This window comes from Struthio camelus, chromosome 3 (genome assembly GCF_040807025.1).
Source record: "Struthio camelus isolate bStrCam1 chromosome 3, bStrCam1.hap1, whole genome shotgun sequence".
NCBI classification, from domain to species: domain Eukaryota; kingdom Metazoa; phylum Chordata; class Aves; order Struthioniformes; family Struthionidae; genus Struthio; species Struthio camelus.
Window position 1 is genome coordinate 69,508,079 of NC_090944.1, and position 26,113 is coordinate 69,534,191.

General features: G+C 39.4%; 1 protein-coding gene across 4 annotated transcripts in view; it reads right to left on the minus strand.

Moving 5' to 3' along the window:
- THEMIS (thymocyte selection associated) overlaps window positions 1–26,113 on the minus strand; it is an 89,062-nt gene that overhangs the window by 37,126 nt on the left and 25,823 nt on the right. Inside the window, exons 4-6 of one of the 4 annotated variants that reach the window (XR_011140195.1) lie at window positions 22,886–23,931; window positions 11,162–11,378; window positions 9,069–10,014 (exon numbers count right to left, since the gene is read on the minus strand). Coding sequence is in view for 3 of the 4 variants with exons in the window: in XM_068938226.1 (XP_068794327.1) it covers window positions 11,352–11,378; window positions 22,886–23,931 (1,073 nt within the window). In the remaining variant the exon portion in view is untranslated. Of the gene's footprint in view, window positions 1–9,068; window positions 10,015–10,921; window positions 11,379–22,885; window positions 23,932–26,113 lie in introns of those variants that run through there. The other 3 variants (XM_068938227.1, XM_068938226.1, XM_009688781.2) reach the window with 3 other exon arrangements.

A 26,113-nucleotide genomic window follows, 5' to 3' on the forward strand; every position in this document is an offset into this window, starting at 1 on the left:
AAGATTTCTTACAGCTTTAATTTTGATCTATAGTAAATGTGTTTAAGATAAAAAAGCAGAAAGAAGAGATCTTGTGTTTTGAACTAGTTTGTTTCCATATTTTTACTAGTTGCCAGTTCTGCAGATTAATTTAGTAAATGTTACATAAACATTTTCCCATGACTTGGAACTGAATAAGTCTGCAGTTACAAAACTTCCCTTATTTTCAGACAAAAAGGTTCACAATATTCATCTTGTGAGAGGTAGAAAGCAAGCGCTATAAAATACACTGCTGATAAAAGCAGTATTACAATAGAATTTTCCAGATTTAGATAGTCATCATCGTATTTCTCTTACAAACTCAAGAATGTTCTTTATAACAACTTCATAATGTAACTATCTAAAACTTCTCTATTAAACTCTGGATTTGAGCATGTATTCATTTTTTGTGACTTTACAGATACAATTGGTACATTGCTCCTGGCAGACTGGCAAGACAGCACACAGGAATTATCTCATTTAACTGTAGATCAATGCCATGACTGCAACTATGAAATTGTAGGCAAATTGTACAGTAACTACAAGGTTATTATCAATCACTCTTAGCTCTGCAGTGGCACAGGAGACAGGACAGATACTGTAATAGGCTCTCTGCTGAGTATATGTCATTAATAAACTGTGTTTTCTTCCAGTTTGGCATATCTCTTGCTCCTGATGGCCACTTTTATCTTGCTAATGGCAAAAGTAAGGAAATCAACCCAGATTCAAGCAGCACAGTAAATACATGAGGATCAGTGAAGCTTTTCTTCTTATAGATGAAAAGGTTTATTTAGTTATTTATTCTTTTTTAGAAATGCATCAAGCAGTATCTTTCTGCTTTCACTTGGTAATTATTAGGTCATTTACCTAAGTGGAAGACAAAACAAAATCAAAGGTCCTCTCTGGATTTTGAGTTTCAGGCAGGTGATACTTTACTCAGTACAGGACTATAGAGGCATAAAATCAACAGATTGGGCAAACCCCAACAGTATACCTCAACAGCTCATCAGATTTTAACAGATAATTTATAGAGGGAGGAACAGAACCACCCGTTTTGCCCCTGCTGCTCATTATCCACAGCTGTGAAGTCATTTACACATCTCACTGGGAGAAAACGCAACCAATGGGTACCACTTACAGGGAACAGGGGAGCCAACAGCTTCTACAGGAGGTGGGTATTCAATACCACCCGCTGCAGCAGCCCCTGCATAGCTTTCCTCAAGCAATTAATGCTTGTTTTCTCCCTGTCTGGAAAATGATGGTGTGGGCCTTGTTTTTAGAACTACAGTGAATGACACCACAACAACAGGGAGCATTATCGTGTAACTCCTAGGCTTCTGATGATTGTGCCAAGCACGACAACCACTCACCCTTCCCAGATTTTACCATGCTGTCACCCCGCAGCAGGACAGGCTTGAGCAGCCTACCTCAGTGAAAACAGCCTGATCAGACCAGGGATTAAAGCAATGATGCAGGACAGTTTTTATCCTTTGCTAAAATAACCTTTTTGCCCACCTCAAATATTTTCTGTTAACCTCAACCTCTTAGAAATGTTTATTTGATTCCTGATCAAAATCCTTCATTTCAGGTAGCCCTCTGTCTTCAACTCCTCCTAGACATGGTGGAAATTAAGGTTCTGGGGCAGGGAGATAGTTGTAACATGCATTGTCAAATGCAGGTCTCTTGAAGATTTGAAGAACTGGGTTTGGAAATCACTTGCTCCAGGATTTCTTCTTATCTGCCTGTATTTCATCTTTCTACCATAAACAGGGGATGAGGAGGAGCATCCAGGGGACTAAGGTGGCAAAGGTGTTCCTGCTATCAGTACAAGAGTGGGTGACATCCAAGAAAGAGCTGTCTGCTGGTGATCTCTAGCCATCTGAGAATAGTTTTGCAAAAATAACACTGAATAGTGTTTCGCAAGCGTATTCTAATATAGAATTTCTCTCTAGGGTTTTATATAGATTTATAATGACACATTGCACCCACATGAAAAGTGCATTCTTCCAAGGGCAGCTTTAATTCAACTTGAACAGCAAACTATTGACTTATAAAAATACTACGGTTGTAATTTATTTTGTAGGCTGACAGTTCAACAAACTTTGTGCTTAGGATCTTTTTCCCCAAAGACTGCAGAGAGAAATGCATGTCTGGAGATTCAGTTCACGACAAAACAGGTCTGCTAGCCAAGAAACCTAAGCACTACCCTGCTGTGTGACTGTAGGCAAGTCATCTGTTGTCTGTCCCTTCTGCCATGTTTTCTCTATCTTACCTATTTAGAGAGTAAAGATGTCAGTGCCGGGACTGTTGCTCACTGCATGCTTCTGTGAAGCTCAAAGACCTCTAGACCCTCCCTCCAAGAGGGCCTGTACATGATCCAATAACTGTAAATGTCTATGCAAGGGGTCTTTACTATTACACTCTTTCCTAGTGGAATTTCATTTCATCCAAATATTCCACTCTTATCTTCCAGTGATTGGTCAAATCAAGTCCCCAGATGTCAGTAGCTTTCCAGCTGCCTTGAAGCTGAATCTACAAACAGCTGCAATAGCATTAAATACCACCCCCCCTAATCCTAGCTAGCACTAGTTTTTTATTCTTTTCTCTTCTGTAATACACTGTTAAGGCCCTTTTGTATACCTGATACAAAACCAAAATAAAAAAAAAAGTCCTGACTTGGTCCATTTGTCTTCCTGAAATACAAATACACACACATTTATATATTTATGAAATATACATATTATAAATACAGAATGCTGGAATCCTTCTACATGAAATACAAGTCTGAAATTAGAAAACTTCCACTAGATTACACTTAAGGATTCAAAGATTAATTATTTAAATATATTCTGCCAATAAAGAAGACTGTGCTCTTTTCATCTCTGTTTACTATTGAATGAATCCTGTCTCCAGCAACCTTTCTATCTATTATCAAAAAACAACGACCTTGCAGAAGTGTGATTTATCTGAATGCAGTTATATTAGAACCTCTGAGAAAACTTAAAACTGATTCTTAAAGACAAGGAGTTACCTTTTGTGAGGGTTCACCATATATTCCAGTCACCATGACAATAATTACCAATTGATTCTCAGTATTACACTAGACACCATGGGGCCCTGACTTACACGGAATAAAAAACAGAATGCAGCACATCATTGTATTCCGCTGGGCTGCAAGGCAGGTAAGCATTGATGAATATCTAGATTAAATAACAGGCACAGAATCAAATACTAGTAAGCAATAGGATTACTGCATAACTTCCCTTGCTGCCCTTATTGTCTTTACAGGGAACACAAGCTTTCCATTTCAGTTATATTAGCTATAACACAAGCTTTAACCTTGTTTACTTTTCCCCAGATTTTTTTTTCAGATAGCAAACTCTTTCAGCAAGGAACATCTCTTTTTCAGTGCTTGCACAATAGGCAGCCCTCTCTCCTGTTTAGCAGCATTTAGGTATACATAGTTACACAGCTGTCCTGCTAACTCCAAGCTAATTTTATCAGGAATAAAGGCTAATGTGCAAGAGTGGCAGAGTCAGAGCTCTAGCAGGTTCTCCAGCTGGGCCTGGGCTACATGGAAACATGCCTTAGGTGCAGCTGACACAAATGCACTAGTTTTTACTGCTGAGGAAAACAGAACACAGCCTCAACCAAATAACATGAGACCTGAGAAGCAGAATCACATCAGCTGGCTTAATTATGCGGTTACTCTGCAATTAAGCGCCCCAGTAATGGCTACACATCCAGTCTGCAGTCAAAATTGTTGTCAAATCTGTCACTATTCAGTCAGAAACCCCCAGGTGAAACTCTGTGCTGTGCAGCAAAAAACTTATAGCCAAGAAAGAGGGAGCTTCAATGGCTTAAACAATCTTCCTATCATCCCACTTTTAGCTGCCCCAGGAGCTATAACTGACATCGACCGCTTTTATGCCCTACTACCTCATTTTTTACCAAGGCCCTTCAGAGCACAGGGAATATTGCCATGAAATACATGAGTTACGATGCAAGGATATATTTATTTCGGTCAGATCTAGCAAAGAAGGCATGCTTAACAGAGGAGAGATGGGGAATAGGAAAGAGGAAAAAATTAGGGAAGTGAAGAGGAGCTGTTTAGACTAACTCATTGCATCTGTCTTAAGTTATACACAAAGATATAATTTTACCCAAGAGCAAGCCTTCCAAACGGCAGTTTATTTTCTAGAAATAATTTAATGACACCCTACTATTTGAGTGCCTGGTACTTTACATACAAATAAAAATGGTACTTCAGCGTTGTCATCTAAATTAGACTTCTGAGACCAGGTCCTCTGCGGGTATAAATTAGCATAGCATACTAACTCTGGAGGAATTATTTATGCTAGAATGCACCAGAAGGGAAATAGTGTGGGGAAAAGGCTGTGGTTTTTTTTTTGTCTGTAAAAGATCAACCCAGTCTTGATTGTTTTTATTTAAATTATTAAGCCTCCGGGTATCTCCAATGAGTCAATGATTTCACTACATTTGTAGATCTGGAGAATCCATATGTAGATTCACCAAACCATGGGAACAGACCTTGCAGCTCTCAAGCAGAGGAAGCACAGGAGCAAGCTGCATAGGACAAAGGGATTCTATAATCAAAGCATCTTGGCTGCTTACATAACCCTTGTGCAATTTTGGCTTTAAACCCACAAGCACCAGTAAGGAAAATGGTCTTAAAAATTAAAAATACTCACATTAAAGACAAAAATTCCTTGCTTTATCTATTAATTATTGTCAGAGTGTATCCTCTGAACTTTTAGGTCCCTTGGTGGAGAACATAAATCTTTTTTAAAGAGAAGCAATGAGTGGCAGAGCAGGCACATTCACACTCATCATGTCACTGGTATGTGTGTTAGTATCCATATATGAAATGTAATCTCCTTCTTGGATGGATGTCAGTCACAAAAGAGTAGTTAAATATTAATTTTTTGCTGTAATGGAATTTAAAGCCTTGTCCCCAAAACAAAAAAAAAAATTAAAGTGGTACAAATTGCAGCCAGAAGGAATCATGTCTCTAAACTCTTAAAGAAGAGAATCCACCATGCTATCCGTCAGGATCACGGGACTCGATGACACAGCTGCGTTCAGCGTTGCCTTGGAGTCAAAGCATTCGTATTTTATTGCAACCCGTTATAATTCCATCAAACAGAGGGATTATGATTGGGCTATTCATCTTTAAATGGTACATTGATGGTCCTTCAAAGGTGATACAATATCACTTTTTTTTTTTCTTCTCAGAGGATTCTGGAAGGTGGTGGCAATTTTACCCGCTGCTATGCATCGGGACAGTCCACTTGTGACCTGTTCCTTGTGAAGGAATGCTGTGAAGCCAAGATCTGTGCTCCTATTTCCTCACTGCTATTTCTGTTTATTGTAAAATATCAATAATGTATTCTTTCTTGAAAAGCATATCAAAATGGGCCTATAAAAAGCAAATCAAACATGCAAGAAATACGTGAAGGGTATTGATTTAAAATATGTATTTTTGATTATTTAAAGAGAAAAAGATTTGCCGCAGTAAGAGACTAGGTGGTGCTTTTAAACAGAGACAGTATTACAGAGTGCTTCATCCTCTGGACTTCTACAGAATTCACTTTCCTGGGAACATTTTACTTACCAGTCAAGTTCTGAAACCTGAATGATATTGATGTTCTCCCAAACTAATCAACTTGTTAAACAGGAATTTTATAGCATCCCATTTTTTATAAGGTATAAAACATGGGCTAAGTGGCTAAGAACTTTTGCCTAGATGAATATTACATTTCTTATTAGACTAGGCAGAAATGATTCACATTCTTACATAAATGTGATTAGCATGAATGAAAGACGCATGCTTTTTCTCCACAGAAAGCATTGTTTGAAATACTAGAGATGACATCTTTCCTCAGCTCTCAACTGACCACGCTTTTAAGTGAACTACAGTGATAGATGTACAAATCTACTCTTAGTGGCTGTATATCAGTAGATAATACTCTCAGATTAAAAAAAAAGTCTCATCCAAGATTGTCACAACCCAATAAGCCATCACCATTTCATGTGAGTTGATATAAAGAACAAACTTGCTAGTTTTCAGGGAGATTTCCCAATGTGGTGTGGTGTTTTGTAAATCGTACCTCTCTGCAACCGATATCTGTTCAGATACACCTTCCAGATGAAAGAGATGTCAGGGAATATTAGTAAAAGAAAGATTAGAAAGTACTATGAAATATAAAAATATATATTTTATCATATCCGTTAGTGAAAATGTGGACGCTGTATGATTAGCAACTGGGGATACATCTATTAAATCCTGAAGAAAAAAGAATTTCAGTGTGAAATTATTTTGTGGACAGTTTTCTTTATCTATCATTGAAAAGTATCTAGCACAATAGTTCTATATAGCAAGATGTTTCTGGGATGAACATAAATGAGCGTAGATTCAAAATATTTGAAAAGGGAAAGAAAGCAAAAAAATGTATGCCGGATTGTAGCTTTGATTTCTCCCAGAGAGCAACAGCTGGCAATATCGAAGAGAGTGGAGCACAGCTGAGGGGAGAGGAGAGGAGAGGAAAGGAGAAGGAAGGAGAGGAGAGGAGAGGCGAGACTTATTCAATCATATGAGCCTGTATGTGTGGGGCAGGATTTTAGCAAGGATAATTGTTAGAGTTTCTGTTCCAATAGAAATGGAAAACCACAATACAAATATCACTCTGTTCCAGTCTAAAACAGCTGAACAGACATATTGACATGCGCAATGTTTCAATACACCAGAGTCAAAATTCATAGCAGGAGTACAAAACCATAAACATTTCTGTCAATGTAAATGGATTCTTCAAATGTAAATTGATGCAATTAAAGTTTTTTGTCACAACAAAGGCATTAAAAGCTTACTGGAATCATTTTTTAATTCAAGCTGCTACTTAACACGTTCACTGGGAATGAAGATGAAGGTTTCAGAAATCCCCTTGCTATTTGTCTTTTTATAAGAAAATCATAGGGCATGCTGCGGGGTTAGACTGTCAAAATAAACACCTTTCATCTTTCTAATTAATTGTGCGTGTGCATATTTGCAGAGGGCAAAGTAGACTCTCCAAGAATTTCAGGACTTTAAACAAAGATTCAACTCTTAAGCAAACACAATCTGTTTTAAATAAGAGTTTTGGAAAAAAAAACCCCACAGCTATCACTTCTGAATGGTCAGCCTTTCTCATGTCTTTAAAAGATGCAGGGATCTTCTCATCCATGCCTGTTATAATTTTAAAAAGAGCTACAACAGCAAAGTGGTGGATGAAAACAAGGATCTGTTAGACATCTTAGAGTCTGGTGTACTCTTCAGTTATTAATATTGCAAGAGTTGTGATACAGGAGGACTATCTTATATTTGAATTCTTACTTTTTCTCTTTATCCAGAGGGAAACTGGCATGACAATGTTTATTAAAAAAAATAAACAAATCTGAAAAACACTGTTTCCTCAGCCCTACTATTGAAAACTGTAATATAATTACTTCTATATTTTTGCTGAACACTTTCTCACTTCAGTAGGAATGAAATGTGTACAGCAGGAGAGAATGAATCCTCAAACCTTTGTTTTGAGGAGCTACATGGAAATCACATGGCATTTATACCTGATCTCTGTGTAGGAATAAACTACATCTTAGATCTGCATATGGCTAAACTTTCAGACTCCATGAGATTCTTGAATAAATCTGAGCGACCAAGACGTGTATTGCTTACCTGGCAGAGCCGAAAAGACAAGGTGCTAGAGCATATCATCAGCTCTGAATGATAACAGCCATCTGAGTGCTGAAATAATTGTTTCCATTACCGATGGGCATGCTACAGGTTCCTGGATGACATGGTGGCATATAAGGCTTAACTCTCCCTGCGGAGTCACTGCCTGGTAAACCAGAGGATCAGCTCATCCATCAGACCTTGTACCAGTGCAGCCCACAGCGGCCAAGTCACATAGCTGTAGTGTCAAGCAAGGCTTTGCCTGAACTGCTTGCAGGCCTTACCCGTGTCCCAGCCATAGTGTGGTGACCCCTCTCCCTATGCAGGATGATTAGTCACAGCTCTGTTGTGAAAAAAAAGATGCCTATCATTCAGTTTGAGTTAATAACAGCACCACATGTGGAATTCAGCTCCAGATTAAGGCACATAAAGGTATGTTTCTGCATATACTTATCTACATGCTCTGCATGGCCTCACTCTGATTATTGTCAGGAAACCTCATCAATACAGGCGCAAGATGGTTCAGCTAACCCCAAAGTAACCACTTGTAGCTCTAAGGACCGCTGACAGTATTGGTTATTACAGGAGCTTGGAGACATGGTGCACATGTGGGTAGCTAAGCAAAGGTGTCCCTGTCTGGAGCTGGGCTGTCCCAGCTCGTCAGGTGCTGCAGGCATGCACACCCACCACAGAAGGAGCGTGCATGCCATTTTCCTCTCTCAAAACAAACCTGCCAAATTCACACTTATTGGAAGATGTTCCATTAAGGCAAATGGAGCTTTATTCTCTTCAATTAAGTCTGCACATGTCCCAGGAGGTCTATCTATCTGAGTTCAGACAGCCTAAGACAGAACACAGGAGTCAAAATAGATTCGCAACTGAGTAGCTAGAGAAACAGTTGAAAGATCACTCATAGTATGGGTTTCAGAAAGGAAATAATTTGGCACTGCCTAATGAACTGTTTCAGACAGAAAAAACAAACACACGTTATGACAAGCATTTTCATACTGCAGTGTAGGTTTATTTGTGGTTACACCTGAACTACACTAGGTGTTGAAGAAGCCCAAGCACGACATTTTGGATAGGAATGCATAAAATGTAAAAACACTACTGAATACATAAAACACTTCTCAATGATTTTTTAAAATCAATAAATTATTGTTTGACTGTCATTATGTTACTATAGTAGTGCTGTGCCTGCAATCAGGGCACAAAATTGGATTTACATAGAGTTTTTGAAAAAATATAAAGGCAGTGCCTGGCAATGCGTCTTTTGAAATAAGCTGAAAGCTCCTCTTAATTTGAAATTGTTAGCATATACATTTTATATCACTGGGTGTCAAACCTCTTTTTGTAATTATATAAGAGATCACAATCAATAAATAAAGAAATTGTGTTTAGACGCTCAAGCGAGCACCTGAATTAGTTTAATCTATAGTCCATAGAAATTTTAGAATCACATGTTGTTCTTGTTGTTTTTGAAAGCTGCTATGATTTATTACTATAACCATATAGCCACAAATTGAAAACATAGATTAAAATGTCTCCTAGCTGACCTTCTCACAGATCTCCCATGAATATAAATATTAATTTTATGCATACAACAGCAGTTGATCAAGTCATACATTGCGAAAAATATTATTTGAAATATTATTCCATCATATGAATTACATAGTCGCATTGCAGATTTTGTTGTTTTATGCTAATAAGCACTTTGCAAACCATTGTGCAACCTCCACAAATTTACACTGCATGAGAGGTTACAGAGGCATATGACAACCTCTGGTCTGTGATTGAATGATCTTTGCACTTTATTAATATGAGAAATCCCCTTGATATTAACTGCTTGCCAGTAACAAATCTTGACTTTTATTTGTTCATTTAGAGAGGAGGAATCAGTCAGCTACTCATGCATAAAACTTTAAAAATGAATGCACAACAACAAAACCAGAACAAGCCCTTTCCACTTTCTCATGGAATTTTATTCCTGTTAGCATTTGCAGCACTTCCATTCTTAGCCTGGTCTTTATTTCTCTCAGCTGCTGCAGTCTCAGTGGAGGCTAGGTTGTTTCTGCTTAGCACAAAACAAAGTAAAAGATGGGACTGAGCTGCTCTGACTGAAGAAAGATAACAGAAGAAAGCATATCGTCTCAGTGAGGCTGCTAAATTCTGGTGCGGGCTGCAGCCTGTTCTTCCTTCTGTGCCTTAGCTGGTTGAGCCATTGAGGGAGAAAAGACTGCTTGCACTTTTCTTCCTAGTGTTCATATCTAGGACAGGATCAAACATACACACAGTAAGCCCTTACACTTGTGCACTAAATTCCACTAAAAGAAACTTACACAGACCTTCAGAGATACAGCTTGTACGTACTCTGAAAAGCAGACATCTCATCTACCAGGTCCTGTGACGTTCCAAGAAAGGCATACTAATTCACAAAACACTAGATACTCCTGAATTTTTACACCCAAAAACTGATTTAGGGGGGACATAAGCCAAGCTTTAACTAATTAAAAATAATTTTATTTTTTTTTTTCATAGCCAAAACCTACTAGATGTTAACAGTATTATTAGATGTTTAGTTTATCTCAAAATCATTCTTATCCTACATCAGAATATTTCTTCTCCTTATCATTTGATTTTTAGGAAGATCTTTTTCAATAGATACTTTGAAGAAGACTAGCTTTGCTCCAGTTATGTCTACTGGCCTTCTAACCCCTTTACACTTGCAAGTCACGTCATGAGTAAAGACTCTCGGGCCACAGTAAGAAAATGTTCACTGTCACTACTACAAATAATCACATGACTCTGACATCCCAGCTTGTCAATGACCCCGAACTGTGTGTTTTGAAGGGGGCAGAGGTTGCTTGAAGCTGACATAAATTTACTTGTCCATCAGTTAATCAGTCAAACACATACATGCCCAAACTGAGAACTGCAAAAGGACTTGCCATACCGTTCACATCAGCTGCAACAGCTTCACATCAGCTACTTTGCCTCTCTTTATTTTCTGTCTGAGTTGCTTTCTGACTTCTGTTTTCTTCAAAATTAGCTGCATCAAAAACTACATCTTCAGGTCCCCTATGATTTATTGCAGAGAGCACTTCCTATTCGTATTTATAAACCACAGATTATCTTCTGTAGTTCACATCCTTTTTCTGATCTAAACATAGCCCTGATGTCATCAGATTACTGTTTGCTACGTCTGCTACAAGACAGAGAAGAAAATATAGCCTCTGTATGTTTACTGACATTATACTGTATATTGGAAAAGTATTTCAAGTTCCCATTTATTGCAGCTGCAATGGTTTATCCGTAAACTAGAACACTTTCAGGGAATTATCATTCCGGCTACCCTTGAAAAGTACATTCTGTACAAATTCCTTATTTTTTAAATGTAGTTTTATTTATTCTTACCCTGTGGCTCCTGTGTGCTTAATGAACTGAGGCTTCCATAGAAATACACCACCTCCCTTTGTTATACCCGTGAGATCAAGGCCTCCAATATGCAATTTATGGGTTTTGGCCTGCAGAGTGCGTTTATTTGAGATGCTTTTCCAAGTGCTTTTAGTCTCAGTCTGAATATTTTTCTGTCTTCATAACCTTCTCAGCTGCTTGTCCTGTCTCTGGGCTTCTTTATAAAATAAAGACAACGCACAGTAAGTTAGGGCACAAGTTTGCAGTACCTTGCCGCTAACTCTCTTTACAAACACTCCTATAGCACACTAGAGTGCCTTGGCTGACTTAATCCGCTCTCAATACCAAATAAAATATCTAGTACTTACTGCATACTGAGTGTCCACAAAAGAGGTCACACAGAAAAGCAAATTAATTGTAAATTCATAAGCTCGCACACTTCTTGATATACACAAGTCATCTATTTCAGTTCATTCATGGCAGCTAGGTTGTAGTGAAGATATACCAGCATTCCTGAGAAAAAGTCTCATTTACTCTTCTTGCTTTCACTTTCTCTGTCATGACTCTGGAGCAGGTACCTAGTCAGGTGGCTAGAATCTTATTATAGTAATGTCCAAATGTGACACACAGCAAGGATTAAAGTGTCTTCCAACTTGTACATGCATAAGCAGGTTCCCTGGAAACAGTATTCAGATTGATATTTTCATTTTCAAACCTGTATTTTCCTGCATCTGAACAGTCAATGGAGCATCTTTCTTTTTAAGTAAGATCCAATTATAATGAGCGCTTGGATTGACAGGAAACATTATTATAACTGAATGAGCTGTCAAATCCATGATGAATAAGGTTTTTCATTTAGGGTTCAACAATAGCAGCATCAGAATGCTGGCATATTATTATTCAATAACTTATAACATTCATAAGAAGGTTTACTTGCCATTTCAGAGGGTGAAGGGAGATGTCCTCTCACATATACATGTTCATACGGGGCAGCAGTGGTTTCAGCAACTCTTGAGAGAATTTTATCTCTATATTTTCTGAAGATGCCAACAAGTGAAAAGCGTTATGCAAAATCTAACCCTGCTGTTTAAGAAGTTAGTCTGTTTTCCTCCTATCTATCTTCAGTATTTTTGCATCCACATCAACATCTCGTTGCTTGTACTATGAAGGCAGAGAGCAAATTTCAGTAGTGTGGGAAGTCTGCAGCCTGGATGTCCACACAGTCAGATGTTGAGTGTATGGAGTATAAGTAGGAGGCAAATCAAAACCTCTCTGGTCAATCTCTGTTCAGTGAGGTGCAAAGGAGTAAATTAAATAGTAGGTATTTCATGTTACCACAGTGTAAACAAGCATTTTAAAATCCTTGTGTGGTCCAAGCAGAGGAGATTTTTTTTCCCCTCCAATTCTACTTTTTATTTTTATGTGAGAGACGAATAAGACAGGATAGGAAAGAATTAGGATATTCACAAAGGGAAAATATCATATTTAAAAAGAAAAATTCTCTCCCTAAAAAAGCCTTCTCACAACAGAAATGCAATGCCCTCCAACCTACATACGTTCTGCTTTCCTGTCCCATTTCACAATTTGATAGAGGATAACTGGATATCCCATTTTTTCCATTTCATTAATTCTCAGTATCACCTTCCTAGCCTCCCTCCTTAATCCTCTCTTCCATCTGAATGGTGGTGCTGCTCCATCAATGCAGGTGGTAGAAATGATTTGGCCGTTCAAACTGTGTGCTAGGGCTGACTTCGAAAAGTGACCTTTCAGGTCAACATGCATTTAAACATCATCGGTTAGATCTTGCTACTTTTTATCCAAATATGATCTATCAATAAAAAAACCATACATATATAGCCCATACCATAGCAGTCTGTTTCCTCATTTTCTGCTCTTGCTGACACCTTGCATGCTTGCATAAGCTAATGTTTAGTATGCAGCTTTTAGTTTAATGCTGTCATCTGTCTAAATTCCAACAAACTGTGGAAATTTCCATCGGCACTCTGAAAAGTGTCTGAATTTCTGTCCATAACTCCTCATGCCCTGAAACTAACTGCCGTAAACCACAAGGTGAAGACAAGACTTAAGACACTGGAAATAATATGTAATAGGCAAGCACAAAGGCTAATATTTACTATAAGAATACACTATGAAGTGGTTAACAAAAGATCAAGCGTGCAAATGTGTTAGTAAACCTCAAAGTTAACACCTTGCAGAATTAAATAGGACAAGTTCACACCTCTCTTTCTTCTTGTTTCTTCCCCTTTCAAATATACCCACTTCAGAATTTAGCTGTCCTAGATGACAGTGAGTTTCTCTCCGCAGCTCTTCTGTAAAGTAGTCTTCAGCGGAAAACTTGTAATCAAGGTTAAGAAATACTTGTGTCCTGGAATTTCATTGCTAATATTATTTTTATTGTTGTTCCTATAACAGTAGTGGCCAATGCACAGAATGATATATAAATAAATGCTAAAATGATGCCTGTCTCTATAAATGACTAAGATGAGAAAAGGAAGCGTTATGTCTCAGTTTTCATAGACAGACGACACAGCTACATGAACTAGTTGTCACAAAGTAAATGAATGTGGATTTACAGCTCATTAACTACTCCTTGGCAACTGTCCATGAGGTTATTGCTCCAGACTAAATGTGAAGTAGCTCTGACCCTTACTAAAGTGAGGCAATGTATTGTACATTTACCTGAGATTAAAGCATTCATATAAAGTAACTAATGAACTGTAAATTCACCCCCTCGCTTTGTACATAGCAGTTTCTTCATGTCTTGAGGCAATGATAGTTATGTGATTTGTCTAGTGTCATGGAAGAAACATGTGGCAGAAGAGGGAACTTAACCTAGATCCACTGAGCTTCTGCAAGCACCATTCCTCACATGACCAGAATTTCCTGTAGAGCTGCTGTTTGATTGCTTGTCACATCTCCCATCAACTGATGGCAATTTCCAAGCAAACTCAGCCACTCCTTTCTCTGTTAGCACTACAGGACATACATATACCACTTACTTAAAATAGACAGATTGGTAAAAGTAGCTTCCAGATAGTTTCTTCACTTCATTTCTTCATAAAATACTATTTGCTTCTTCAAAGTCTTTTAAATTTAAAGTAAAAGCCAAAAGATGCTTTGGTAATGGCTTTATCCTGTTTTATTTAGAAGTTTCAACCTCATCAAATCAAGCACTGTCACTCCTAGTCTTCCCCTTAAAGCTAATCCAGAATCCAATTTACTGGAGGCTGTAAGCACTTTTTTAGCCCCAATGCTGTCCATCAGGGGCATGCCACAAACTAGGAGGCAGTCTTCCTTCTTTCCTTTTTTTTCTCCAGTGACTGGGATATCAAATCATCCTCTGTTAAGACTCTGTCACACTATTTCAGGTGGCCAATTGATAAAAGTCATTGCCTACAGCCATTGCAAGCCAGAGAGAGATCCATGCTCTGATTTTCCAGTGGCACAACCACTGCTTAATCACTATAGCTACAACTACACAATACTCTGGGCCTCCTCGAACTTTAAAAAAAAAAAAAGGGCAAAAAATGGAACCACAACATATTACCATTTAAAATATTTACCTATTTACCTGTAAAATTATTTCATATCCTGAGGCAGAACAACACAATGCTGTATCACCCTTGAAAAAGCTGAATATAAATTATAGATCTCTATCCATAAAGAAGGGAAATTCATTTTCTCGGTACAGACATTAAACACTGTGTTTCAGCCTTTCATTATCTCCATACTTTTTATTTTGTGTCTGTGTACTAACAAATTCCAAAAGCAGAGAGAGAAAGTCTCAGAATTCCATGCTTCTTTACAAATTTTAATGCATTTGATTAGTCTCTCTGCAGCATTCTCTGTTTCCTGAGAGTCATTCGGTTCCTCACTGTGAGGACTCTCTGGAAAATGTTAGCCTTGCCTGCAGGTCCTCTGGGATTTGACCCTGCTGTTGCACTGACAGCAACTTTCTTATTTCATTTCACTGGGCAATATATCTCAAAGCATAATCCCAACCTTCTGGGATGCTTTCACTCAGGCCCAGTTCTGACAGCACTGCAAAAGCTTGAGTTTTGTAAAGGAAGACATAATTTAAATGCGAAATGTCAGTGCTTTCTTTTATATTGATCTCATTCAGCACTTCAGTGACTCTGATGAGCACTCTCTTTTTTTTTTTTTTTAATGAGCTGCTAACAGATTGGCAAACAGCCATATTGCCTTACATTTCACTTGGACACATTGTTCTCTTACTTGGTTAATTTTATCCTCAAGTAACACAGCTGGACTATTCCGTTCTTAACAGGCGATCCCACAACTGCACATTAAACCCTTCAACACTGTCCCATTTTTACTACTACACAGTAAGTGCCTATGATTATCCACTGGAAAATCGAGTTTTCAGAAATTGGAAGACCTTGACTCTCTCTCTCATGTTTCAAATCCTATCAGCTAGCCAGCTTCCCAGGCGCAGGGACTGTCCAGTTTGCAACAGAGGCTACATCAACACTAGCTGATTAAATAGTTCCTGTAAACATTCCCAAAATCAATTTCAGCCTGTGCCAGCTAGTACTTTCCCAAACAAGTCCTAGGCATGATCTGGGAGTTCCCAGATCCCAAAGTCCATTCCCAGCATGCACTTTGCAAGCAGCCACACGTATTTGGAGACTCAAAGAGCTGCTAGCAGATATTTCAACCACGCCATGCCAAGTTAGCCCCAGAGTCCAGAAAAGTCCCCAGACACGTTTAAATACTGATGGAGTCAAAGGGTGGCACCAGCCTGGAGTTTAAGCACCTGGCTCTGAGGGAAGCCCCTGGAGCCTGCCAGCCAGGTCACTGCTGGTACTAGGACGTGGGCATGGCAATACTATGGAAACTATATTTATCACTGGAAATTCGTTGCAGTGCAGATGTACTCTGGCCAGTTCACTCCAGAAAACCTTTCAGTGACTGCAGAATAGACCAAAATACAGGCCGTAATGGGTAGCATTTCAACAACCAGCTATGGAGTCTTTTAAGGATTTTGTTTTCCAACCTTGGTGCCCTGAGGAGAAGGGCAAGAATGATACAATGTAGCCCAGAGAATAGCCTTTGTGGGAACTCAAGCTACTTGGAACCCAAACTAAAAAATGCAGTTCAGAGCCCCCCAATTTTTTTGGAGAGTTAACTCGCTGCGGTCAAATTAGAATTTTTTACTTTTTTGTCCTGGTTTTTAATTATCCAAATATATTTTTTGTTATGTTATGTATTTTCTGCAAGAGGAAAAAACATAAGCCAATCAATTCTGGTCTGACGTCTATGGCTTTTGGCTCAAACATTATAGGCAGGAGTTTCCTTTCTCTTATCAAGGGTTCCATATTTTTCTGTTGTTCAATTTTTTATTTCTTCTGGACATCCTTTTAATTCTGATATTTCTTCTCTCTTTGCTCTCCAAGCCATTCATTTTTAGGTCTAAACTGAGCAATTTGCTTTTAACCAGTAGCATTTACATCAGTCAGCATATTCAAATGTTCATCTATACCTTCCTTAATTTCATGTACTATATCAGCAATTCCTGTAGCACTAATGACTTTCTGCAAGGAGACTTACACCTCAGATTGCCCTGCTAGTCTTTCAGAGAATTATCTACTGCCTGTCCTTCTGCCAGGCATATTGCTATCTTCCCAATCGTATCTTGCTTTTGAGGGTAACGTCAATCCACAGTAAGTGCTAACTGAAGACATGATGATTCTCTCTGGAAATTCTAAGCTTCTAATCTCATTAAAAAAAAAAGATTTTAATACCAGCTCTCCCTTCTGAAACTATTAGGAAAACTCCAGTTATTTATTAGCTGGGGCCTAAGGGTTTCCTGCCCCTCTAACCCCTTTCAGTTGGCTCATACAAATGCAGTAGGTGACCTGGCCATTCTGTTCTCTGATCAGCCAGATCTGAGCTCTTCTCTAGACAGCATTGCTTGGTTTCTTTTGCATAGAAACCCGGCACATGAGGAGGGGTGGCACATGTGCAGGCCTCAGCCCAGCATGAAGTCAGGATTCATACAGTGTTCCGGGGAACTGGTCACAGGCCCCAGAGTACAGACGCAGCAGTAATAATCTCTGTGACAGAGCACCAATATGAAGTCCTTCAGCTGGGCTTGTGCAGCCTACAAGAGAGAATTAAGTGGCTCAACACTACCCACCACTCACTCCAGCTTTGCTCCCAAAAACCCGAGTGAAGACTGTAGCTCTGCCGAGGTTCGAAGCAAGGGCCCCTATTGTGTTGCTGGGGAAGGAGGTGAAAGTACATGCACAATTTGGGAAGTTCCTGCAGTTTCCACCCAATAAGGTCAGTGGCCTGGGCTTCAGCTCACTGTATGAGAGAACAGCAAGAGGGAAGAGATATTCTGGGAAGAAGCAAGAAAAAGGAAAGGATAAACCTGGCTGAAAGCAGTAGAGTGGACCAGTAGACTAGGGAACCAAGGTCACACAAGTTTGGGCAGCTGAAGGACACAAGTGCAGAGCTGAGGCACCAGAGGGATGTGGGCCTGGGGGGAATCAGGCACTTGTGGGACTGCACAGGTATGGGTTTAGGAGGAAAAGGACCCTGCAGCACAGACTGGACGTGGTGCTTGGAGAAGCAGGAACCTGCAGCACGAAGGAGCATGGGGGATTTGAAGCCTGACTCACCAGGAAAGGCCAGGCTGGCTACGGATGTTGGGCGACATCCAGAACCTGGGACACCGTGAATCATAAATCTGTAAGGGCAGTGCTTCTAGCCTTCCTATTATGTTTATTATGGACTTATAAAGTTACTGGAAAGTGATACAGAGAAATGATACATGTGGTGTGGGGAAAGAAGTGGCGGGGGGAAGGTGAAACTCCAGGAGGATGAGAATTTCTTTTTTGGTGGGGACAGAGTGAAAAGGGAAAGGAATAGGAAGCCCAGCTGCAGCCTCAGGGGCCACAACGCTGCATTTGTCAGACAGAAACCCGGATTCTTACGTTTGCACATGCATATTTGCATCTGCTAACGAACCACGCTTTCCTCCCTCACTTCTAGTGCCAAAAGACTACTGATTTCTGAACTCTGTTCTCACCTATTCCTTGCTGGTTTCCCTGTATGGATTTTCTAATATGTATTCATTTAGGAAGTTTAGTGTCTTGCTGCACAGCAGAAACGCCTGTGTTAAACCTGCACTAGAGAGGCCCCAAATCCATAAAAAATGCTCTGGAAGCAGAAAAGAAATAGTTTAGGAGGGAGGAAAGGAGGCGCTGCAGGAAAACTCATTTGCTGAAAAATGTGGCTTATGTCTTATCAATATAATTCCAGATAAGTCTTCATTTTGCTGTGAAGACAGATGCGATAAATATGTTAATGGCAGATTTCAGTAGTTCAGTTTGCAGAACTGCAAAACCAGATGGAAGTGATAATTTTTCTTTCATTTTAATTTTGAAATAAAAAGCAAGAAAGCAAGAAAGTTCCTAATATCATAACATTGTAATGACTTTTTGAAGGATAATAGATCTTAGCCCTGAATGACAATTAACTATCATGCCCTGATACTTACCATTTTATTAAATTCCACTTTCCCCTGCTGGAACTCCCTTAGCTTTCTTGCTAGAGCTGGGCAGATTACTGTCTGTGATTGACTTTTCCAGTTCCACATTCATAAAGGTATTTAAAGACAAACCTAACTTGAATCTTCTGTGCACTCTACTTATACTAATGTTGCTCAGGCTAGATACATGTCTAAGCAGACCACTGAAAATAGCCCTGGATGGAGCTAACCTCTTACTTTTTATGAGGAGGCAAATACGCCCTCTTTTAATTCTCTCAAGCACCCTTAGAGTATTGGGATTACCAGGACTAAACTGTGGCTTTCCATATGTTGATTACAATTCCCCCACTATTCACACGCATTTAGCAATATTTGCTAAGGGGGCCTTTTTTGCTGTTTTCAGTTTAGAAAAAAATATGAAAGAACATATATTAACAGCTTCCCAAATCTGTAGTATATTTACTGCTTGAAACTTGGCCTATGTTGGCTACAATTTATTACAATCTGTAGATCATATATAGTACTGTATCAGCTTCTCAGCTGAAAGAGTAATTCTGATAAGCAAAAACAAAACTTATTGTGCTTTGAATCCTTCCAAGGGGAGGAAAGGCACGTTAACTGTAGGTAGCTGATAAAAAGCATAAGGAAATTTTTGAAAACAAAACTTCAAGCCTCTTCTATCTGAGGTTGCACCTGAAATATTGCTCTGGAGTTACTACATAAAAACTTTGTTTGTTACATTCACCACAGTGGTCCTAACTTTGAAAAGAGCCTACAAGTGCACACTTGGCTTGTTCTTCTATTTCAAGAAGGTGATGTCCTGACTGGTTCCCCCTGTGGGAACTTCTCTCCAAGAACTCCTTGGCAACTGTGAGACGCCCCACTCTGAAATCAGTGACATTAACCACTATGGGTTTATTAGATCATTTCCATTTTCTAGCTAACTTTGCAAATCAGGCATGGCTTAAATTATTCAGTCCAACATGGCAGTTAGAGACCTTTAAGGGCCTTATTCCAGTGACTCAAATGCGGGAAATGTGCATGCCTTGTGAATGACTGCTAGTACCCTAAGCTTTGCCATTAGACAAAGCATGCACTCGTCGCTTTCTCGCTGGTGGCCTTGGGGGAAGCAGGGGGCAAAGCACGTAGGGTTTGTGGGCAGAGGTGATGTTCTTTGTTAGAGTTTAATCTTTCTATCAGATTAATTTGATGGTTTGATATATGCTATTTCATTTCCTTGATTTAGTTTGCACGTATGTGCTTGTGGGTTTTTTTCCTCCTTATTCAGTTAATAGCTAATACAAAACTGCATACCTATGTGGTTTGGGTGTTTGTTATCCAGACTGAATGGTCAGATGAGAGGGAAAGTCCACACAGCACTGTGTAGGGGAGAGAAAAGAGATCCCCAGGCTCTGGAGTCGAAAGCTGTGTCAGCAGGAGCTGAGCCAACTTAATTAGCCCTGTAAAGAGGTTGGTCAGAGTTCTCTGTTAATGCAGCTATTTTGTGCTTGAGAACTTATCTGATGTCTTTGGACTTTGCTGCGCCAAACTGCGCACACATGCCCATTGCTGCAATATTCCACCTTGCATGGTCACAGAAGTAGCTCTTACACTCATCTCAGGTTCACAGAAATTTCCTGTCCATACAGGCTGCTAATTTTATACAATTCAGTGACTAACATGGCCAAAAACACAGTCAAACATACACTACATAGTATCACTCCTGGCATTAGTGTTCCGCTTACCAAGGTCAGGAAACAGCAGGCAAAGACAGCTAGAGCCACTCTCCCTTCACAACCTTGCTGGAAGAGCTAAGAAGCAGTCAAAGCACAAGCACTTGCTAGCAGTGACCCACCTGGGCAGAGCATCCTCAGGTATAGACATAAAACAGACAGATTTCAGTCCTCTGTGGACTAAAACAGCAAAAGTATTTAACTCCAGGGTACCATACCAAGCAGAGTTTCCCAACCAGTGGGCAAGAAAGAGAAGAATACTGCCTTGAAGATGCGAGCACTGTGCATGTGCTGACTATTTTGCATGGATGTTCACTTTGAAAACCCAAACCAAAGAGCACAGCTTGATCCTTATTTCAAAATTATCCATTCACCACTCGCCTAAAAGCAGCCAGAACTCTCTAAATGCCAGGTAGGGTGCTGCCTGAAGAAGAAAAATTGGCCATTCATGCGATCCTAAAGCTTATTCCAAGCTGCCACATTGCCAGGCTTAAGTTGGGCTCATTAGGACTATTGTCTTTTATTTATGCAAATAAGTCTAGGCATAGTCATAAAATATACAAAGTAGGCCATTTATCAGTTTGGCGCAATCTCCAACTTTCTAAACCTTCAGACATCCCTGATACATTCAGAAGAAAATGCAGCCTCCCCTATTGCCATCACTGACTCAAAGGCCAGAGCAGAGTCTTACCAACTAAGATCCGTGTCCTCTCAGAGGATTTGCTGTGCTCGGGATAGAAGAGATAATGCATTCTGTGTGACTTTAAACCTATTACATGACAGCTCGGGGTGTTTAATCTTATGAATAAGGGATTTCTACTTGTCTCACCTTTCCAGGGAAAGAGATTTACCAATCTGCATAAGTCTAAGCATTCTGATTGCAATTTATTATTTATTTATAGCAAGCAAGTGACAGAAGGATGTCCTCCGGAACAGTCAGCTTAAATGTGTTTCTCTCTCTGGACAGCTGCAGTCTAAGGCCACTCTCACTCATAAATGTGCAAGGCCACTCTCACTCATAGCTCTCTTACACTAATTGCTCCTTCCTCACTTTAACAAAATATTCTCTCCTGCACAAGTCTAGCCTGTACAAGTCATTATGTACTTGCTGGTGTCTACACAGTCATCAGTAACAGCAAGCAGTTTGAGTTCTTCTAACCAAGGGCACAGTTATACCAGAAACACATTAGGGGAATTCTTCCCCAGTTCTGTACTTTGAGCCACCGCTAGGCTGGTGGCTTGCTGTTAGCTCCAGGGCCCACTTTCTTGTTTGTTCACGTTAACCTAGCAGAATGGTTTGTTTAAGCTGAGACAAACACTTCACAAACAAGAAGAAAAGAAGTTTTCATGGTATAAGCAAAGAAGAAAGACGGAAGAAAATGGAGTAGCTTTTTGCTGTATTACCTTTATCTGAGGGACCAACCTTATCCATTCACTTCTATCAACTATCATAATCATCTACCAGGACCTATATGGAGTGCAGACCCTTGCAGGGTCCTGGAATTGGCACTAAGGCAAGAAACACAATCAGCAGGAGATGAAGGAGAGGTACTCAAAAAGGCTTCAGTTCCAGTGTCGTTATAGTTGGACCTTTATTTGACAGCAACACAAAAAATATTCCTCAGAACCCCTGAAATATAATTCCATGAATTACATTGCATTTAAAGTGCAGCACAACCACCCCTGAGTCTCATTTTGAGGCCTCAGCAGCATAACTATCTCCTGAAAGAGTTTCCAACATTTCCCTTTTTTCCCCTGTAGAGGAATTTGCCTTTTTGCACATGAACGAGAGAAACTGTCACATAAGTTATGTACCTGCTGGATGGTCTCTCTTGTTGAAGTCCAGAGGCACCTTGCTTTAGTAGTTCTTTCAATATAAGCGCGAAAATTAAAGAACAAGTGCATTGGCTACTAAGAAAACTGTCCTAGGAGGGGCAATTTTTTCTGATCATCAAATGCTGTTCTAAAACAGCTGCCCTTTTTACTCAAAATCTATTTGCCACATGGGTGCATGCAAAAACATGCAGCCAAAAATATCTCTATAACTTGACTTTCTGTGAATGTAATTCTGCTGTTTCCAGGTGAGTAAAATTATCTTTACTCATATCCTAAAAACAGATGATTCCCCTTAATAAACTTTTAAACACAGCCACTTCAAGCATCTCCCTTCACTTTTATATAGGTGCAATAAAGGATTATCCATCTAAAATTACTGGGTCAAGCTTTCCGCTGTGAGTCGGCATGGTTCCAATGTTTTTCATGGCTCAGCTAACGCACACTGGAGATTTTAACCATTGTTGTCTGTAACGGTTAATTTGCCTATTACGGGGAACTGAGAGCCATCTGTGTACGGTGCCATAAGGATACACAAGTGAAATAGAGAGTATAAACTGACAGAAAGTGACCTGTGATTGTAATAGATTCAAAGACGAAGGAAATGTGATACCTTACCTTTGGGGCCTGTAGTACATCAGATACCGCTTGCTTAGGTACTACAAAAAGCGAGTCTGGTGCAAGTGTTGTTGGCTTTTTGGGAGGCCTGGGAGGCGGATATAGGGTTTGGTTTTCATATCTTCGCACCATATAGTATTGCTCTTCGCTGATCTCTTCCACTGTTGTCTTAGTTGCAGGAGGTGCAACTGTTTGCATATCTTTGCTGAGCAAATGGACTGACATGTTTAAGCGATATACAGGAATCTCCCAGCTGTCCACTGGACTGCTGACACTACTAATCAGCAAATAAGAGTCTGTGATTTCCTCTTCAAGCTGCAGACCAGGCACAGCAGCCAGGACATCGTCCCCAATGGAAAGATCCCTCACGGATACTTTGACATTAAAAGGCAAACGGAATTCTTTGCAAATCTCTGAAAGCTGGTACTGTTTCTTGTCATGAATCACTTCCACAAAGCCACCTTCCATATACATAGGGAGGAGCACTTTCTTATAGGTATCACTTAGTATTTGTTCACAAGCTAAAACATCTACGACTTTCTTTCTTCCCTCATAAAGAACTTCACTAGTCTGGTATTGCTGAACTAGAAACTGATCTCCAACTGAAACAGAAAAAAGTTCTTTATGGGGAGAATCAAAGGCTTTAGTTGCAACAACATGAAGCTGCTCCTTTTCACTTTTTGCTATCTCTAAGTCATAGGCAGTTGGAAACTCCCGAGGTCGTCTCTTGAACTTTCCTTTGTAGCTCATAGGGATTAAAAAATGTCTTTTCGGGGAATCACTTCTGATCTCAGAGGCGAGGACTCTTTTTGCCTGGTACTTTTTGTAGATGACAATCTCTTTCCCTGTACACAATAAACTATAAGGCTTCTGTCTTCCTTGGGGCCCTTCCATTATCTCAGCAACCATAGGAAATTCCTTGCTTGTTCTCTCAAATACGTCTTCCAAAGACAGTGGTTGAAGAAAAGAGCTAATATCATAACAGTCTGTTATATCCTTGACTTCAACATCTAGATCTGAGAGGATATGAACTATTTCCTTTCGAACTAGAAAGAAAAAGAAGTACATTAATTTTTGCTTTCAATCTGACACTGAAATAACATATACATGCCCTGTAGGCCAAATTTTTAAAGGACCTTCTCTGAGGTGTTGTGTAACTCTCTGTGTGCCTACATTGTTGACAGTGCCAGTTAAAGTGTACCTGTTTTAATTTGAGATATATAGCTATCTGACATGCAGGAGACCTCATGGAGGAAGAGAGAAACAAGATGATATGGGAAAAGGTATACACGTGAACAAAAGGTTAAGAAAAAGGGAGAGGAAAATCTAGTTCACTGTCTTTCTCACAGCACCTCCAACTTTAATCAGCTCTTCCTCTTATTAAGCTCATTTTATTGAGTAAAAGACGTATTTCTACTCTTTTATTTCATAGCGACTTATGGTTTCTCCTCAGAAATGAATAGGGGAATGCTTTCAGTGAATAGGCAGCATTTGGAAACCATTAGCACAAGATATTACTATGGCCAATCTGATAGGAAAAAAGTATATTGATATTTATAGAAAAAGAAAAACATCTATGATTATGACAAAATAGTATCATTTTTTTAGAAAGGGAAAACCTTTGTATAATAAAGTATAAGTTTATTATGAATAAATGAAGACAAATGTCCTCTGTCGAACCCTTGCATCTTTCCGAGGCATCTGGTTTTATTCACTGTCAGAACCAAGCCACTGCATTTAATGATTTAACAGGGAACAACAACTCCTTTATCACAGCTGAGCTTGCAAAATTTTGGATGCAAAACTTCCAAACACAAAAATGACTATATAATTAAAGCTTGTTTAAGAGTTTGGCTCCAGGTCAGTGACACCACAGATCACTTACCAGGACAATAAAATTTAACAAGCAAATATTATTTAATGATCCTCCTCATTAAGACTTATTTTGCTTAGATCTGCACACAGTATATCCTGGATTCACACTTCCTTGAGGTAGGACATACCAATATTTTCTTCATAAGCTTTAAAATTCTTCTTTTATTCTTTAAAATTCTTAAATCAGTATAAGACATTTCGTACGACAGAGTGTTATGTCAGTGATTCAGGATTTGTTTATTCCCTCTCTGCTTTTGTCACAGTAACACTTTCAGGTGACAATGGCCCCAAGCACCACAAGGGAGTGTCCCTGAAGGAGGGTTGATTAGTGAAAAATGAAATTTTTCTGTGAGCTGTTGAAGGAATTCCAGATACGTAATTTTGTTCATTATTAAGAATGGGAAGTATAAAGGATTCCTGCCCACAGCCTGTGAAAATGTAATCGGCTATCCCTCTTACCAGACACAAGTGCACACCTAACATCTCCAAATCTTCTGAAAAAATTTTAGAAACATTACATTATTTTTTATTAATCCAGCACCTATAGCTAAGGGGGCACAGGAATACACACAAGTGGATCCAATTGCAGGGCTGGGAAAACTAAGTATTTTAATCTATGAAGTTGCACTTTCCAAACTTGCACTTTAAACCTGATAGCAAGTACTGTGCAATATCTCATGAAAAGCATTTAGCAACTACAGTATATTGTGCTAACAGCCACTGCCCGCCTTATTTCTTTTTTGTGTAGTTTATCCATTTACGTATGTCATTCCTCAGAAAAAAATCTCCAGTGGGAAAAGATTTCCTGCTTAATAACCTGATGAATGACATTACTGATATGATTTCATCGTTCTGGAGCTCACTAGCCTACTTCTAGTAAAGGCAACAGGCAGCAAAACCTTCCCAAAAGCTAAATTCCTATCCTGCAAGCCTTAGCTGTCAGGGTGCACCAAAAAGTAGAAGGGTAACAAGTTTCCATCTACTAAATGGGTCGCCCTCAGCCTCAGAAGCAAGGTCAAAATTTTTAGCTTAATCTGTTTTTTTGCGCTCAACGGAGAGAGGGTAGGCTGTGCATGCACATATGGCTCATTACTGCTGCTCAGCTCTTCAAGCCACCATAATTCAGGAGCGTTTCACTGTGTGCTTTTATCCTTGCACCTTCTAATTTTATTCCCATGACTAATTTCACTAACAAGTTTAAAGTAAGGAATGGGTATAAACATTGGTAAGAATAGAACGCAGCAGTTCTGGCTTTTTTGGTAGAAAAAAACAGAACAATATTGACTTGTCATGGCCACAACAAGTATTTCTATTTTTTCCTCTTCTTCTTCTTCTTCTTCTTTTTTTTAAATA